This window comes from Phacochoerus africanus, chromosome 3 (assembly GCF_016906955.1).
Source record: "Phacochoerus africanus isolate WHEZ1 chromosome 3, ROS_Pafr_v1, whole genome shotgun sequence".
Taxonomy (NCBI): Eukaryota; Metazoa; Chordata; class Mammalia; order Artiodactyla; family Suidae; genus Phacochoerus; species Phacochoerus africanus.
In genome coordinates, this window is record NC_062546.1 from 96,110,837 (window position 1) to 96,129,907 (window position 19,071).

A 19,071-nucleotide genomic window follows, 5' to 3' on the forward strand; every position below is an offset into this window, starting at 1 on the left:
TTCAGTCCCGAGCCCTGTTCCAGCACTCAGGACTGTTCACAGTTACTCACCCTATCCCACAGCTTAACTCTAGAAATACACTGAACACTGGTTTGTCAGTTTAAAACATGCATATTTTGGACTTCCCGCTGTGGTTAAGAATCTGACTTCAGTGACTCGGGCAGCCTAGGAAGTGCAGATATAATCCCCAGACTGGCACAGTGGGTTTTAAGAATCTGGTATTGCTGAATAAAACAGCAGCTGTGGCTCGGATTCAGTCGCTGGCCTGGGAACTTCCATATGTTACAGATGTGGTCATAAAATAAAGAAATAAAATTTGCATTTTTTTTTTCTTTTTAGGGCCACAACTGCAGCATATGGAAGTTCCCAGACTATGGGTTGAAACGGAGCTATAGCTGCCGGCCTATGCCACAGCCACAGCAATGCCAGATCCAAGCCACATCTGTGACCTACACCATAACTCATGGCAACATCAGATCCTTAACCCACTGAGCGAGGCTAGGGATCGAACCCACATCCTCATGGATACTAGTTGGTTTCTTAACCCACTGAGCCGCAACGGCAACTCCAAAATATGCATATATCCTATAGCACAAGAAAGGCTGACTCACTTTTGTTCACTTATCCTGTGTCTTTTCCTCAAGTTTCTAACATACGTTAGTTCACATAGCTTCAGCTATGCAGAATATCTGGTATATCCACAGAATAGATTCTGGTTTCCATGAGCCACATTAGGAAAAGAAAAGGTTACACCTCATGTGCCACATAAAATAAAAACAGAAAAATACAGCATACTACAATATAATCCATAATGGAATAAAACTAGTAAAACAGTGCAATTCAAATTCAAAAATATTTTGGAGTTCCCGTCGTGGCTCAGTGGTTAACGAATCCGACTAAGAACCATGAGGTTGCGGGTTCGATCCCTGGCCTTGCTCAGTGGGTAGGGGATCTGGCGCTGCCGTGAACTGTGGTGTGGATTGCAGACTCGGCTCCGATTCTGCATTGCTGTGGCTCTGGCCTGGGCAGGCGGCTACTGCTCCGATTCGACCCTTGGCCTGGGAATCTCCATATGCCGCGGGAGCAGCCCAAGAAATGGCAAAAAGACAGAAAAAAAAATCAAAAATATTTTGTTCACTTTATAAGTTACCCAATTAATGAAACCATTTAGTAAGTCTGACCTGCAAATTGAAGAAGGAATAGGGCTGCTTGATTTGAATTTCTGATGATTTAATTGGGACTGGTCCAAGGCCACCAGGTGCCTAAAATGCGAAAATTCAAAAGTGACACATGAACAATGTAAAACAACTATATTTCAATTAAAAAATTTTTATAAGTGACACATGATCAACACTGAGCAAAAGCGGCTATGCTTCATCCCACTCCTGGGTATGTATCTGGACAAAACTATAATTAAAAAGATGCATGCACCCTTATGTTCATAGCAGCACTATTCACAACAGCCAAGGCATGGAAACAACCCAAATGTCCACTGACAGATGAATGGATTAAGAACATGTGGTATATACACACAATGGAATACTACACAGCCATAAAAACAACAAAATGATGCCATTTGCAGCAACATGGATGGAACTAGAGACTCTCAAACTGAGTGAAGTAAGTCAGAAAGAGAAAGACAAATACCATATGATATCACTTATATCTGGAATCTAATATACAGTACAAATGAACCTTTCCACAGAAAAGAAAATCATGGACATGGAGAACAGCCTTGTGGTTGCCAAGGAGGAGGGGAAGGGAGTGGGATGGATTGGGAATTTGGGGTTAATAGATGCAAAATATTGCCTTTGGAGTGGATAAGCAATGAGATCCTGCTGTGTAGCACTGGGAAGTCACTTATGTCTAGTCACTTATGATGAAGCATGATAATGTGAGAAAAAAGAATGTATACATGTACAGTAGAAAATTGACAGAACACTGTAAACCAGCTATAATTGAAAAAATAAAAATCAGTATAAAATAAAAAATAAAAATATATATCTAGGTTCCACAGCAAATATTTAGTGATCTCTTTTTATCTCTATCATCCTTCCCAGCCATTAATTATCTAAGTCTCAGATAATTCTTATTGCTTGAAAATCACAGATTTCTTATTTCCTAGAAACTAAAGATTCTGATATTTTAAATCATTTAATTATCTAATGCAGAAAACACATGGAATTTTTAAAGCCAGTCCTGTAATTCTTGAATAGATTAACCTGCAAAGCCTAACACATTATAGGATGTGAAGTTTATTCTTTGAAACTATAGAACTGTTTTGCATATGCTCTTTCTTTTTTCTTTTTCTTTTTGCCTTGCCCAAGGCATGCGTAAGTGCCCGGGTCAGGCATCAAACCCACACCACAGCAGTGATAACACCAGATCCTTAACTGCTGAGCCACTAGGGAACTCCTGCATGCACTCTTTCCATAGCGATTTAAACACGCTTTTTATGGCTAGTTATGTGAACCTGGGGGACTCAAGTGACATTTTATTACTGATAGGGTGACTCTGTGTCCCTGTTTCCCTCTCAGCTGTAAAAGACTCGTTGAAAAATTAAATGAATTGACAGAACTGAAGCCATCAAGAGGGAGGGAAGGAGAGAGAGAGAGGTGGACTTTTGAGTCTGGTGGGTTGGACTGTTAGATGTGGGACACCCCCACCCCACCCCCAACTTGGCTTCTGCAGTCCCCAGCAGCAGCAGGGGAGCTTGGCTGAGTGGGTGCCTTCCTGGGCCAGGCCAGGCTCCCCTGGTTTCTCTGTCCACCCTTCTGCTCTCAGATCCCATTCCCTGGCCATCCGGTGGGGCTCTGTGGTCTTGCTGGGGTCCAGGCTGGGCAGGACCTGGGCCAGGCACTCAGCAGCTCTGCAAGGGTTACCAGGCAGGGGGGTGGGGGCAGCAGGTGATCCCAGGTCTCCCCTGGGCGCCTCTCAGGAGGAGGGGGTGGAGGAACAGCGAGCAGTGGGGCACCTGCCTGACAAGCCCCTCCCTATAGCCTAAGCGCACCCACCAGCTCGTTGGAGCCCTGCGGAGGGCTGTAGGACGGGAAGGCAAAGGGCAGCACGGTCTCAGGTGACACAGGGAACTGGATGGGATAATCATCTTGGCTGACCTGGGACAGCAGGTATTTGGAGGAATTCTGGTCTGTGGACAAAAGACAAAACAGCACTCTGTTGGGGGAGGTGGTCCTTGAGGTATTTTGGAGGGACCACCACCTTTTATCTTTTTACAGCTGCACCTGCGGCATATGGAAGTTCCCAGGCTGGGGGTAGAAACAGGTGCAGCTGCCGGCTTAGCCACAGCCACAGCAATGGCGGACCCTTAACCCACTGAGAGAGGCCAGGGATCGAACCTGCATCCTCACAGACACTGTGTCAGATTCTTAACCCACTGAGCCACAATGGGGACTCCGGACCACCATCTTTAGTTGTGTATGTGCCACACACCAGTTAGTGGGTCCTTGCTACACACTGTAAATTAACCATACTTTAATTTAGAAAAGAGGAAAAAAACTTTCATGTACAAATGCTAAAGACATCACCAGATGTAGAGACACTCAACAGGTATAAATGCCAACTGTTCTAGTCTCTCTGGTGATGGGAGATAACAGCACAAAACAAGAGGTCACAACCGAATGTCACAGACGTTAAACCTGGTCGAGTGGTCAGCCTTGCTCACTATCAGTTGGGCAGGGTTCCAGCCACAGATGCTGTGGAGGTCTGATTCACATCAGGCAGGGTGAGTGGTGCCTCCCCAAGCCCTTCCCCCTACCCAATTCTATTCCCCGGACCTGCATCATAAAGGGGACTCTGCAGACGTGACTATTTAGGATCTTGGGATGGGGTGATGGTCCCAGGTAGTCTGGGTGGGCCCAGCATCCTCACACGATGCATGTGAGAGGGAGGCAGGAGGGTTGGAGAAGGTGTGATGGCCAGACAAGCAGTCAGAGCCATGTGAGGAAGGGGCCACAAGCCGAGGAGTGCAGGAGGAGGCAGGCACTGGTTCTTCCCTGGAGCCTCCAGAAGGAACAAGCCTTGCCCACACCTGGGATTAACCCCTCTGACCTCCAGAACCATAGGATGATAAATTGCATGTTTTTTTTTGTTTTGTTTTTTTTGTTTTTATCTTTTTGCCATTTTCTTGGGCTGCTCCTGGGGCATATGGAGGTTCCCAGGCTAGGGGTCAAATAGGAGCTGTAGCCACCAGCCTCGGCCAGAGCCACAGCAACATCGGATCCAAGTCACGTCTGCAACCTACACCACAGCTCACAGCAACGCCGGATCCTTAACCCACTGAGCAAGGGCAGGGATCAAACCTGCAACCTCATGGTTCCTAGTCGGATTCGTTAACCACTGAGCCACGATGGGAACTCCAAATTGCGTGGTGTTAAGTTTGTGGTGGTTTGTTCTATCAATATAAAACCAAACAAATAGTACACGCAACTTATAAAAACACAGCTAACTTCATTATAAAGACCTCCTCTCAGAGGACATTCCTGTGGAAGCACAGCTGTTCTGAGCACTACCTTGTGCTGTGGACTGTCTTCCCTCAGTGAACTTTCTTATGACGGCTTCTCCACGCATGTTACGGACAGCATCCAGCATGGTAAGTAATCGGTGATGCACAATGACCTGGAGTTAGAAAGAGCAATAGCTGCACACCATTAGTTGGCACATGCTCATGGTGGCATTCTGTTTAGCTCACTTTTCCAAACCACAACCAAGGGCTGAGGTCACTTCTCTACATGGTGATTCCCAGGGAGGATGGCATGCTACCCTAGACAAGGCCTCAGGACATCAAGGTCTGTGTGGTGCAGGCCTGCCTGGGCACAGAAAAAGACCAGGTTATCAAATGGCCCTGTCCCACCCAATTTATGAGCCCCAGTTTTCTCATATTTCCAGAATGGAAAGAGTGACTGGTTCTATGTTCCTTCTTTTCGGTGTATCTGAGTAGTAATGCTCCCGCCGCGTTATTTACAAGGGACAAACTAAGGAGCAATTGGTTTTGGGGCTGTGGGTGGGGGCCATGCTGACGCAGGCTCCTGAGTTTGGCATTCAGAACAGATGCTGCTGGGGATGTACAACCTGCACACAAAGCTGCTCGAAGGGTACTTTCATCCCACGGTTCCTGCCTTTCTCCATCCTGAGACAAATTCATTTAACAAATACTGTGAGGTGGCTGCTCTGTGGACCATTCTTTCCAGGTACTGCAGACACAGTGGGGGACAAACAAGTGTCCTGCCTGCATAGAGCAAGTGTTTGTGTGTGTGTGTGTGTGTGTGTGCGCGCACGCGGAGTGGAATAATAACAATCACGTGAATGGGACTTCCCCTTGTGGCTCAGTGGTAACAACTCCAACATAGTGTCTGTGAGGATGTGGGTTTGATCCCTGGCTTTGCTCAGTGGATTAAGGATCCAGCATTGCTGTGAGCTATTGTGTAGGTTGCAGATGTGGCTCGGATCCCACATTGCTGTGGTTGTGGTATAGACTGGCAGCTACAGCTCCAGTTTGACTCCTAGCCTGGGAACTTCCATATGCTGTGAGTGCGGCCCTAAAAAGAAAACAAACAAACATATGAACAGACAAACAAGATAAAGCCCATGAAGAAAAGAAAAAAGAGTAACACACAAAGACGTGACTGGGTGGGGGGGGGGGCTGGAAGAGGGGTAGTCTAGCCGATTCTGCGAGGATTCAAGGCCTCTCGGAGGAATGAGTTTTGACCAGAGACTGGAATGATGAGGAGACAATGAGCTTGGAAAGAGTTTTGAGCAGAGGAAGCAGCAGGTGCAAAGATCCTGATTCAGGAACAAAAGAGGCAGGTTTAAAAGACAGAGAAATTTAAAATGATGCAAAAGAACTTATTTACAAAAGAGATACAGACTGACAGATCTCCAAATCAAATTTATGGTTACCAAAGGGGAAATCTGGGGAGAAGGGATAAATTAGAAGTTAGGGATTAACATATATACACTCCTATATATGTAATAGATAATCAACAAGGACCTGCTAGATAGCACAGGGAACTACACTCAATATTCTGTAATAACTTATATGGGGCAAGAATCTGAAAAAGAATGGATACATGTCTGCGTATAACTGATTGATTTTGCTGTACACCTGAAATTAACACAATGTTGTAAATCAACTATGTTCCAAGAACATTTTTAAAGAAAGGACAGAGGGAAATCCATTATGGCCTTGTTGCCTGGATACAAACTGTACATCTCATTCCAAATGCAACACGAGGCCTTTGGAGGGTTTTAGGGGGAGAGGCCTGATCATCTCTCGGCTTTGGGACTCCATCTCTGGCTGCTATGCAGGCACAGGAAGAGGAAGGCTGGGTGCATGGGTCTGGGCGAGAGAGGATAGGGCTGTGACCGGGCTGGGGAGACAGCAGGAGTCACCAGGCTAGCGACACATTTGCACATCTAACTGACAGTACTTGGTGGGGAGTGTGAGGAAGAGCCGGAGTCATGCTTCAGAGGCAAACACAAGCCTGACGACACAGGGGAGCTGGCTCCAGAGCAGCCAAGGTCATCCCACTCAGAGGAAGCAGGCTGGGCCAGTGTCTTGCTGTGCTCCACCCTTTTTTTTTTTTTGCCTTTTTTGTCTTTTTTAGGGCCGCACTCACGGCACATGGAGGCTCCCAGGCTAGGGGGGTCTAATCAGAGCTGTAGCCACCAGCCTACACCAGAGCTCACGGCCACGCCGGATCCTTAACCTGCTGAACGAGGCCAGGGATAGAACACGCAACCTCATGGTTCCTAGTCGGATTCGTTTCCACTGCACCAGGACGGGAACTCCTGCTGTGCTCCACCTTTGTGCTGCCTCTTTCCACCACTTCCTCCCCCACATGGAGCATCTTGTGGCCACCTCTGTTCTGCACGGGTACAGAGTCCACCTAGGCAAAGCCTCAGCAGGAACACTGGTTTCCAGGGCCTTCGAGGTTGGTGAGCAGGTCACTGAGGCAGCGAGCCACTCCCCACTCCCAGACTGTCACCAGGCTGGAAGCACTGTTTCAAAGCCACCTGGCACATAAACTTTTGGAGTTTCTTCTATGTGTGACTCCTTCAACTTTCACAACAACCCTTTGAGACACGCCTTACTGTTATCCTCGGTGACAGATGAGGAAGCTAAGGCCCAGAGGTCATGGAACTTGTCCAAGAGCAGAGAGCTCCTGAGAAGTAGCACCACGAGTTAGGGGCAAGCAGCCTGGCCCCAGGAGCGCAAGTCTTCAACTATCTCCCTGCCTGAAGGTGCTTCTGCCTGCCCTCGCCAGGCAGCCACGTGCCAGCGGCAGAGACAAGAGATCCAGACACAGCATAAGATGCAAGAGGAACCCTGGAGATGACGCAGAGCGGAAGCTTACGGGACTGTTTCCTGGAGGAGGGGCAGACTGAGCTGGCAGAAGGATAGGTGTGGACAGAGGCAGGCCAGATGGAACCGCATTTCAGGTGAAGGGTGAGGGGCGGGAAATAAGCTGGTGTTTGGGAAAGAAGATGGAAACCGGGACAACATAGAGCTGTGGGGCAGCCGGACCTGGGCCTCCTTTCACACTTTATTGACCTTAGAGGCTAAGAGGTCTTCACGGGATCCTGATCCCAGGAAATGGGGATGGAAGACCAGAGTGACGGTGAGGAAGCCAGGATGCTAGAGACAAGACCCCACAGGAACACCCCATTACAACTGATCAGCAGCCTCCTATTCCAGAGTCATTACATGGCCCAACAATCCTGCTCTTAGGTACATACACCCAAGAGAATTGAAAATATATCCACAAACATAAATGTTTGTAGCCTCATTAGTCCCCCAGTGAGAGCCCAAAGGTGAGGACAGCCCAAATGTCTCAGTCGATGACTAGATAAACAGAGTGTGGTACTTCCATACAGTGGAACAGTGTTAATCCTGAAAAAGCGACGAGCTCTGGAAACCTGCTATATCACAGATAAACCTTGAAAACATGTTAAGAGAAAGAAGCCAGTATATGAAATGTCCAGAATAGGCAAATCCCCAGAGACAGAAAACAGACAGGGACTGGGGGTGGGAGTGACTGCTAATGGGAGCCAGGTTTCTTTATGCAGTGATAAAAATGCCCTAAAGGGAGTTCCCATCGTGGCTTAGTGGTTAACAAATCCGACTAGGAACCGTAAGATGTCCGGTTCGGTCCCTGGCCTTGCTCAGTGGGTTAAGGATTCCGAGTTGCTGTGGCTCTGGTGTAGGCCGATGGCTACGGCTCGCATTAGACCCCCAGCCTGGGAACCTCCATATGCCACGGCAGTGGCCCAAGAAATGGCAAAAAGACAAAAAAAAAAATGCCCTGAAGTTAGACAGTGGTGATGGCTGTTCAACTCTGGCAATGTCCGAAAAAATACTGAATTGCACACTTAATAAAAGCGAATTTTATGGATGTAAATTGTTTCTCAATAAAGCTGTTATTTTAAAAAAAAGCTCATTGTTCAAAAGGGAACCCTCTTATACTGTTGGTGGGAATGTAAATTGGTTATGGTCACTATGGAAGACAGTGTGGAAGTTCCTCAAAAACTAAAAATAGAACTACCATGTGATCCAGCAATCCCAATCCTGGGCATCTATCCAGACAAAACCATAATTCAAAAAGATCCATGCACCCCAGTGTTCATTACAGCACTATTCACAATAGCCAAGACATAGAAGCAACCTAAATTTCCAATGACAGAGGAATGGATAAAAAAGATGTGGTACATATATGCAATGGACTATTACTCAGCCATAAAAAGAAGGAAATAATGCCATTTGCAGCAACATGGATGGACCTAGAGATGAGCATACTAAGTGAAGTTAGGCAGACAGTGAAAGACAATTATCTTGTGCTATCACTTGTATGTGGAATCTAAAATAAGGATACAAATGAGCTTATTTGCAGAACAGAAACAGATTCACAGACTTTGAAAAGAAACATGTGGTTACCAAGGGGAACAGGTAGGGGGAGGGTTGGGCTGGGGGTTGGGGATGGGCATATACACACTGAGGTATATAGAATGACTGGCCAACAGTAACCTGCTGCAGAGTACAGAGAATTCTACCCAATATTCTGCAATAATCTAGGTGGGAAAAGAATCTGAAGAAGAATGGGTGTGTGTACATGTATAACTGAGTCACTTTGTTGTATGGCAGAAATTATCACAGCATTGTAAATCAACTATACTTCAATGAAACTTTAAACATGAAAAGAAAAAAGGTCATTGTTCAATTTCCTTGTGCTGATGACTAAACAGTTTACAACTTCAATCTGGTGCTGAGACTTACCTTGCGTGCTGCTTGTTGAAACCGTCTTTGCGCCCTGAACCTGTTGACCCAAGTGTTATTAATGACGGGATCAAAATTAGGATGAAACTCCCTGATGTTCTGTGAACAGAAAATACAGGCACATCTTAGATTTATATGTTAACTCCTGCCATGAGCATTTAATAAAAATGTGTTTGAGTTGGATCTCAAACCAAGATATTATTTGTTCTTCCACTGAATGAGCATTTATTAAGCACTTCTGCTGTATACAGTATTCTAGGAAATACTTCTTGGGTGAGGGGCCAAAAGAGGAAGACAAGATTTGGGTTTTAAGAAGTGTACAACCTGGGAGTTCCCATTGCTGCGGCTCAGTGGTAACAAACCGGACTAGCATCCATGAGGACATGGGTTTGATCCCTGGCCTCACGCAGTGGGGATCTGGTGTTGCCGTGAGCTGTGGTGTAGTTCGCAGATGCAGCTGGGATCCTGCATTGCTGTGGCTGTGGTGTAGGCCATAAGCTACAGCTCCATTTTGACCCCTAGCCTGGGAATTTCCATATGCCAAGGTTTGGCCCTAAAAAGACAAAAAGAAAAAAAAAAAAGAAAAAAGAAAAAAGAAATGTACAATCTGGACAGCAAAGCTCAAGCAGACACATGTGGCCCTCAGTTATAAGAATGAAGTCACGCAGAAGTCCGTCCCCCATATGGGTACTGGCCCTGCACACAGAACTGGGAGGCAAAGACTGCATGATTCCAGGTGGAAAGGCTGCACATGTGGGTGAGAATGCTTGTGAATCAGTCAATGAATGCGAAGGAAAGGGGGCCTGGGTGTGTTGTAAGGCCAGCCAGAGCCTCAGGCACTACAGGGTCTCAAACCCAGGAAAGCAACACAAAGAGAAAGTCGTCAGAAATGAATTAGTCTCGCACTGGCACCTGCAGTGGGCGGTGGAGGGGAGGGCAGACCCACTGTCAATCGATGGTTGGATTAGGTGAGGGTGGACATGATGGCTAGACTTGGACCCGGCCTTGTGGAAGAGCTTCAGCAAGACTTTGTGGCCAGATTAAATGTGCGGGAGGAGAAAAGAGGTAAAAATAATTCAGAGATGGCAAACCCAGAAAAGTGAGAATGATGGAGGTGGGAAGATTAGGAAGACTTTTATTTATTTATTTATTTTTGGTCTTTTTTGCCATTTCTTGGGCCACTCCCGTGGCATATGGAGATTCCCAGGCTAGGGGTGGAATCGGAGCTGTAGCCACCAGCCTACACCATGCCACAGCAACACAGGATCTGAGCCTCGTCTGTGAATAGACCACAGCTCATGGCAACGCCGGATCCTTAACCCACTGAGCAAGGCCAGGGATCGAACCCGAAACCTCATGGTTCCTAGTCGGATTTGTTAACCACTGAGCGACAACGGGAACTCCTTTTTTTCAATTTTTAAAATTAAAATTTTGATTTTAACCAGAAATTATCACATGACAGAGGACACACAGGTGGACAGGCTACTGTCCCCATTTTATACTCGAGGACACTGAGGCACCAAGCCTATGAGGGCTTTTCCTGAGTCCCAAACCCGCTGTGGAGCTGGAACCTCAACTCTGGCTTCTGACTTCCTGCCTTGAATCCTTCCCACCAAGGGAAGGGGGCAAGGCACAGTGGCCCACCGAAGGACCTGGGGACAGGGGTGTGGAGAGCAAAAGGAAATAAAGAAGGAGACCAAGAGGAGAAAGGAGAGTTGTGGAAAGGAGGAGGCAGTGTGCAATGCTGTTAATTCCAAGGGGAACATTAATTGTGGATACTGGACTCATGCATATGTATTAAAAAAAAAAAGGAAAAACTCCAGAAAGGTAAGCAAATTAAATATTATTAAATATCCCTTGGCGAGTTCATGCTGTGGCACAATGGGTTAAGAATCCGACTGTAGGAGTTCCTGTCGTGGCATAGTGGTTAACGAATCTGACTAGGAACCATGAGGTTGCGGGTTCGACCCCTGGCCTTGCTCAGTGAGTTGAGGATCCTGTGTTGCCTTGAGCTGTGGTGTAGGTTGCAGACGTGGCTCGGATCCCATGTTGCTGTGGCTCTGGTGTAGGCTGGTGGCTACGGCTCCGATTCAACCCCTAGCCTGGGAATCTCCATATGCCGCGGAAGCGGCCCCAGAAAAGGCCCAGGAACTTCCATATGATTTGGGTTTAGCCAAAAAAAATTTAAAAATCCCTTGACAAAAGGATTTCTATAACATTGTTTATCATTTAAAAAATAAGCATCAGAGTCCCCATTGTGGCTCAGCAGGTTACAAACCCAACTAGTATCCATGAGGATGCAGGTTCAATCCCTGGCCTCATTCAGTGGGTTAAGGATCTGGTGTTGCCGTGAGCTGTGGTGTAGGTCACAGACTTGGCTTGGATCCCATGTTGCTGCGGCTGTGGAATGGGCTGGCATCTGCAGCTCCGATTCAACTCCTAGCCTGGGAACTTCCCTATGCTACAGGTGAGGCCCTAAAAAGCAAAAAGCAAACAAAAAATAAGCATTATACCACAGAGAAATCTACTCAATACGCTGTGATGGCCTATATGGGAAAAGAATCTGAAAAAGAATGGATATATGTGTATGTATACCTAATTCAGTTTGCTGCACACCTGAAGCTAACACAACACCGCAAGTCATCTATACTCCAGTAAAATTTTTAAAAATAAAAAAATAAAAAATAAGCCTTATAAAGAGCTGCTGATAATTAGATTCCAAATAAAGAAAAGTTACTCACTTCTTCCAGATCCCGTATAACCCGTTTGGGGTTAACTTCTGTCTTGAGTCTCTGAAATTCCTCTTCCAAAATGGGATCTCCTCTATCTAGCTGGGGTTTTCAATTATTAAAAATATTAAAATTGAAGGTCAGTGCACACAACTGCATTTCTCTTTAAAACTGGTAGAAACCCATTAAGCAATTGGTCAAGTTACCCTTGGGAGCGATGGTTAAAATGAATGTTGTAATTACACTTACTGTTTAAACAAGGGAAGTTTTTACGGAAGCCCAAACCCAATATCTCCTTCCTATCATTAGAGAATAGTCTCTGGAAATTAGTTCTGAAGTATTTAAAATTCACAGAAAAGTAAAAAATAAAATAAAATTCATGGAAAGGATTTTAGGAGACTGTAACCATGGGAGAATCATGGCTTAGCAGCAATGAACCCAACTTGTATCCACGAGGATGAGGGTTCGATCCCTGGCCTCCATCAGTGCGTTAAGGATGAGGCATTGCTGTGAGCTATGGTGTAGGTTGAAGACTTGGCTTGAATCCCACGTGGCCATAGTGTAGGCCAGCAGCTGCAGCTCTGATTCGACCCCTAGCCTGGAACTTCCATATGTCACTGGGTGCAGCCCCCAAAATAAATGAATAGATAAATAAATAAAAGAAATGTAAGGGGTCTGTCAAGATTTAAGCTCCTCGGAGCTGATTATCCGGGTTTAGCAAAGGCATGTGATCCCTCCCCTTTCCAGGAGCTGGAGGTTGGGAGTCTGTCCCTTCCTAGGTTTAAATGTCCCCCAGATGCTCCCCTCCCCCACTGCCTGCTTCCGTGATGCCCCTGAACAATTGTTCCTGGCCCTCCGGGAGCCACTGGGAAACCAGGTCATCACCAGGAATGCAGGCTGGGCTTGGATCAGCATCTACACAGCCTGCCTCCATGGCCAAGGGGACGGTGCACACCACAAAAACATGTGTCATATGCCTGTCTGTGGGTTTTGTTGTTTGTTAGGTAACTTTTTAAACTAGCTTGGGTCTCAAGTACACTGTTCATCATTTTTAAAGATTTAACTGGAAGAAATCTATTCGGATCACCACACCTACACCCTGTTCAGAAATATGAGATGCCCTGTGATGGTCACCAGGGCAGGGAGCTGCCCAGCTCTTATCTGCATGCAGGGGGAGCCTAAGCTTGAGATGGGACGTTGGGCTCAAAATACAGATTTCGTGGATAGAGAAACTCAGTACTCTGGCACCACTAAAAGTCGAATAAAATTTAGGCACTTTAAAGAAGAGACTGGCAAATGCATCGTTAGCTACAAGAAAGAGAAGGGAGACATATCTTTATTAGGACTCTACTTGGTTATGATAAACACTTCAGAATTTAATAATAATAACATTTTTGTTATTATTTTGGTCACACTCTTTGCATGCAGACGTTCTGGGCTTAGAGGTCGAACCTGAGCCACAGCAGGGATAATGTCAGATCCTTAACCCGCTGAGCCACTGGGAAATGCCCAGAATTTGGTATTATTGACCAGCTCCCTTGAGCGAAAAGTGATCACCCCAGAGGCTCTAATGCCCAACCCCTCCCGCAGTCTCTGGCTTCCTGCCAAATGCCTCAGCCTTCAGCTTTAGTTCCATCTGCCTCCAGTTTGGCTCCTGGTCTTTGGGTCTCTCACACCATGCTCTGCAGATCACGGGACCAGCACACCTCACACCCCACATTCCAGCCCAAATTCGAGCCAGTCCCTGCCTCTAAGTTGGACGCCTTTTTCCTTTTTATTACTTTTCAAAATTTTACTGTGTCTTCTAGGAAGCTTTCCAGTTAGATGAATCCTCCCTCCTCGCTGGCCTCTGAATCCCCACAATATTTAGGAGGGTCTCATGTGACATTCACATCCAGCCTTGATTTGCAGTTAATGATGGACTTGCTAATAGCCTCCCCTCCCAACTGTGGTATTGTTTTTCCTTCTGGTATGGCGTCTTGCATATGGCAGGAATTCAAAATATTTAGTGAAGTAAATGATATCAAATTGGCAGTACTTCTGACCTTGTACTTCTGGTTTATTCTTTGCCGCTCCTCCATAAGGTCTTTTTTCAATTTAAAGGACATGGGGTCTTTCCCGAGGTGCACCTGCCTGGGGAGGGGGAAAAAACAAACAAACAAAAAAACAGCCTCCGGAAGCCATCAGAATACCACAATCCATTTCAGGATTGTATTAGCTATGCTCCACAGCTGAAGAGACATGCTGAGACACTGGAGGAGACCCCATGGGGGAGAGAAGTTGTAGAGATGCTGGCAACATAACTAAGGTGAGTAATGTGTTTGATGAAGTGAAGCTTATCTTCCAGTGACACAGACTAAAATACTTCTGCATTAAAAAGTCTGGGTGCCCAGGAGTTCCCATTGTGACTCAGTGGTAACGAGCTAGACTAGTGTCCATGAGGATGCAGGTTTGATGCCTGGCCTCGCTCAGTGGGTTAAGGATCAGGCGTTGTTGTGAGCTGTGGTGTAGGTCACAGATGTGGCTTGGATCCCGAGTTGCTATGGCTGTGGCGTAGGCCAGCAGCTGTAGCTCTGACTCTACCCCTAGCCTGGGAACCTCCATATGCCACAGGTGTGACATAAAGAGAAAAAAGAAAACATGTTCAGATGCCAGTTACAAAAGGCCATATATTATATGATTCCACTCATATGAAATGCACAGAATAGGCAATACGACATAGACAGAAAACAGATTAGCGGTTGCCAGAGGATGGTCGTGACTATTTTATGGTTCTGGGGTTTCTTTTTGGAGAGATGCAAATATTCTGGAAATAAGTAGTGATGGTTGCACATCATTGTGAACATACTTTGAACTTCTGGGTTGTACATTTTTAAATGGTTAAAATGGTTAATTTTATATTGTGTGAATTTATCACACTTAAAAAAAATTCTGGTATGTAATGGACCCATCATGGAATCTGACACATATTCAAAGAATAAAGTAGCTATGATTTTAAAAGTAGAGTGGGGGGGGGGGGGGTATGTCTAGAGAACTGTTTTAGATTAAAGGAGACTAACACAAAAACTAAATACAAATTGTATGCTCTTTGATTGAACCTCGGATGCCCCTTTCCAAAAACAAAAAATCCCATGTATAAGAGACAGTGTTGGGACGATTGGGTAAATTTCCACATAGGCTGATTATTTAATATTGTGTCAATATCAAACTTCTTGGGAGTTCCCGCTATGGTGCAATGGGATTGGTGTCATCTCTGGAGCACTGGGACACAGGTTCCATCCCTGGCCTGGCACAGTGGATTAAGGATCCAGCGTTCCTTGGATCTGATCCCTGGCCAGGGAACTCTATATGCCTCAAGATGGCCCAAAAAGAAAAAAAAAATTGAACTTCTTAGAAATGATTATGGTGATGCTGGAGAAGGTCCTTATTTTAAGAGCTACATGCTAAAGTCTTCAAGGCTTCATGACACCGGCAACTTACTTTTGAATGGCTCAGGGGGTAAAAAGTGTGTGTGCATGGGTATAATTGTACTTGTGCATGTACAGGTGTGTGTTGGTTTGTAAAGAGTGGAGGAAGTACACATGGCCTGGTGTTAACTGATGGAACTATATCAAATGTACATGGGGGTTACTGGCAGGTTTAAAAATCTTACAACAGAAAAACTGAGAGAAAATATTAAATGAACAACACAGGATCAGAACTGAATTTAGTAAGAAGAAATAGATCAGCTGAACAGACCAATCACTAGAGATGAAATTGAATATGTCATAAAAACACTCCCTGCAAATAAAAGTCCAGGATCAGTTGGCTTCACAGGCGAGTTCTACCAAACATACAAAGAGGAACTTATCCCCATCCTCCTTCAACTTTTCCAAAAGATTGAGGAAGAGGGAACACTCCCAAAGACATTCTATGACACTACCATTGCCCTAATACCAAAGCCAGACAAAGATACTACCAAAAAAGGAAACTATAGGCCAATATCTTTGATGAATATAGACACAAAAATTCTCAACAAAATTTTATCCATATAAAAAGGATCATACACCACAACCAAGTGGGATTCATCCCAGGTTCACAAGGATGGCTGAACATACACACAAATCAATCAACGTCATACACCACATTAACAAAAGAAAAGTCAAAAACCACATGATCATCTCAATAGACGCAGAAAAGGCATTTGACAAAGTCCAACATCCATTCATGGTAAAAACTCTTACCAACATGAGTACAGAGGGTACATACCCTAACATAATAAAAACCATTTAAGACAAACCCACAGCAAATATAATACTCAATAGAGACAAGCTGAAAGCCTTTCCAATAAAATCTGGAACAAGACAAGGATGCCCACTCTCACCACTTTTATTCAACATAGTATTGGAAGTCCTAGCCACAGCAATCAGACAAACGAAAGAAATAAAAGGTATACAAATTGGAAGAGAAGAGGTAAAACTGTCACTGTATGCAGATGACATGATACTATATATAGAAAACCCTAAGGACTCAACCCAAAAACTACTAGAACTGATCAACAAATTCAGCAAAGTAGCAGGGTATAAGGTTAACATTCAGAAATCAGTTGTGTTTCTGTATACTAACAATGAAATATTAGAAAAGGAATACAAAAATACAATAACTTTTAAAATTGCACCCAAAAAATCAAATACCTAGGAATAAACCTGACCAAGGAGGTGAAAGAATTATATGCTGAGAACTATAAAACACTAATCAAGGAAATTAAAGAGGATTCAAATAATGGAAAGATATTCCATGCTCCTGGATGGGAAAAATTAATATGGTAAAAATGGCCATATTACCCAAAGCAATCTACAGATTCAATGTAATCCCTATCAAAGTACCTATGACATTTTTCATAGAACTAGAACAAACAATCCAAAAATCTATGTGGAACCACCAAAGACCCTGAATTGCCAAAGAAATTCTGAGGAACAAAAACCAAGCAGGAGGCATAACTCTTCCAGACTTCAGGCAATATTACAAAGCCACAGTCATCAAGACAGTGTGGTATTGGTACCAAAAAAGACATACAGACCAATGGAACAGAATAGAATACCCAGGAATAAACCCAGACATCTACGGTCAATTAATCTTTGACAAAGGAGACAAGAATATAAAATGGGAAAAAGTCTTTGCATCAAGTGGTGCTGGGAAAACTGGACAGCTGCATGCAAATGAATGAAACTAGAACACACCCTCACACCATGCACAAAAATAAACTCAAAATGGCTTAAAGACTTAAATGTAAGACAAGACACCATCAAACTCCTAGCAGAGAAAAGAGGCAAAACATTCTCTGACATCAATCTTACAAATGTTTTCTCAGGTCAGTCCCCCAAGACAACAGAAATAAAAGCAAAAAGAAACCAATGAGACCTAATCAAACTGACAAATTTTTGCACAGCAAAGGAAACCATAAAAAAAACCAAAAAGACAACTTACAGAATGGGAGAAAATAGTTTCAAATGATGCAACTGACAAGGGCTTAATCTTTAAAATATACAAACAACTTATATAACTCAACAGCAAAAAAGCCAACAACCCAATTGAAAAACAGGCAAAAGACCTGCATAGACATTTCTCCAAAGAAGATATACAGATGGCCAACAAGCACATGAGAAAATGCTCAACATCGGAGTTCCCATCGTGGCTCAGTGGTTAACGAATCCCACTAGGAATCGTGAGGTTTCGGGTTTGATCCCTGCCCTTGCTCAGTGGGTTAAGGATCTGGCGTTGCCATGAGCTGTGGTGTAGGTTGCAGATGCGGCTCGGATCCCACGTTGCTGTGGCTCTGGCGTAGGCCGGTGGCTACAGCTCCGATTCGACCCCTAGCCTGGGAATCTCCATATGCCGCAGAAGCGGCCCAAGAAATGGCAAAAAGACAAAAAAAAAACAAAAACAAAAACAAAAAAACTCAACATCACTGATTATTAGAGAAATGCAAATCAAAACTACTATGAGGTACCACCTCACACCAGTCAGAATGGCCATCATTAATAAGTCCACAAATAACAAAGGCTAGAGAGGGTGTGAAGAAAAAGGAACCCTTCTACACCATTGGTGGGAATGTAAATCGGTACAACCACTATGGAGAACAGTATGGAGGTACCTTAGAAAACTGTGTATAGACAACTACCATATGACACTGGAACCCCTCTCTTGGGCATATATCCAGACAAAACTTTCCATGAAAAATACAGATGCACCCACATGGTCATTGCAGCACTATTCACAATAGCCAAGACATAGAAACAACCTAAATGTTCACTGACAGATGATTGGATTAAGAAGATGTGCCATATATACACAATGGAATACTACTCAGCCATTGAAAAGAATGAAATAATGCCATTTGCAGCAACATGGATGGAACTAGAGACTCTCATACTGAGTGAAGTAAGTCAGAAAGAGAAAGACAAATACCATATGATATCACTTAAATCTGAATCTAATATATGGCATAGGTGAACCTTTCCACAGGAAAGAAAATCATGGACATAGAGAACAGACTTGTGGTTGCCAAGGGGGAGGGAGTGGGATGGACTGGGAGTTTGGGGTTAATAGATGCAAACTATTGCCTTTGGAATGGATAAGCAATGAGATTCTGCTGTATAGCACTGGGAACAATATCTAGTCACTTATGATGAAGCATGATAATGTGAGAAAAAAGAATGTATACATGTATGTGTGACTGGGTCACTTTGCTGTACAGTAGAAAATTGGCAGAACACTGTAAACCAGCTATAATGGAAAAAATAAAAATCATTATTTAAAAAAACTGAATTTAGGATGTGATTTCAGGTATGTTACAAAGAAGCAGAGAAGGAAGGAAATACACCAGTGCTAACAGTGGTCACTGCATTAGAGAGATTTTTTTTTTCTTTTCTAGACTTAAATTTTTTTTTCAAGTTTTCTTGAAAAACTACACACAATGTCAGTGTGTCCATTGTGTGTCATTCTACACACAGTGAGAGTGTGTCCATTTTTTTATAACAAGGAAAGGATCCTTAACCCACTGAACCAGGCCAG

General features: G+C 44.4%; 1 protein-coding gene across 2 annotated transcripts in view; it reads right to left on the reverse strand.

The window, feature by feature from the left end:
• The window catches only part of CFAP221 (cilia and flagella associated protein 221), an 85,541-nt gene that overhangs the window by 22,408 nt on the left and 44,062 nt on the right, over nucleotides 1-19,071 (reverse strand). For both annotated transcript variants that reach the window (XM_047772189.1, XM_047772187.1), the window contains exons 12-17: nucleotides 14,064-14,151; nucleotides 12,031-12,120; nucleotides 9,290-9,388; nucleotides 4,530-4,635; nucleotides 3,015-3,148; nucleotides 1,182-1,262 (exon numbers count right to left, since the gene is read on the reverse strand). In XM_047772189.1, the coding sequence (XP_047628145.1) occupies nucleotides 1,182-1,262; nucleotides 3,015-3,148; nucleotides 4,530-4,635; nucleotides 9,290-9,388; nucleotides 12,031-12,120; nucleotides 14,064-14,151 (598 nt within the window). The remainder of the gene's footprint in view (nucleotides 1-1,181; nucleotides 1,263-3,014; nucleotides 3,149-4,529; nucleotides 4,636-9,289; nucleotides 9,389-12,030; nucleotides 12,121-14,063; nucleotides 14,152-19,071) is intronic.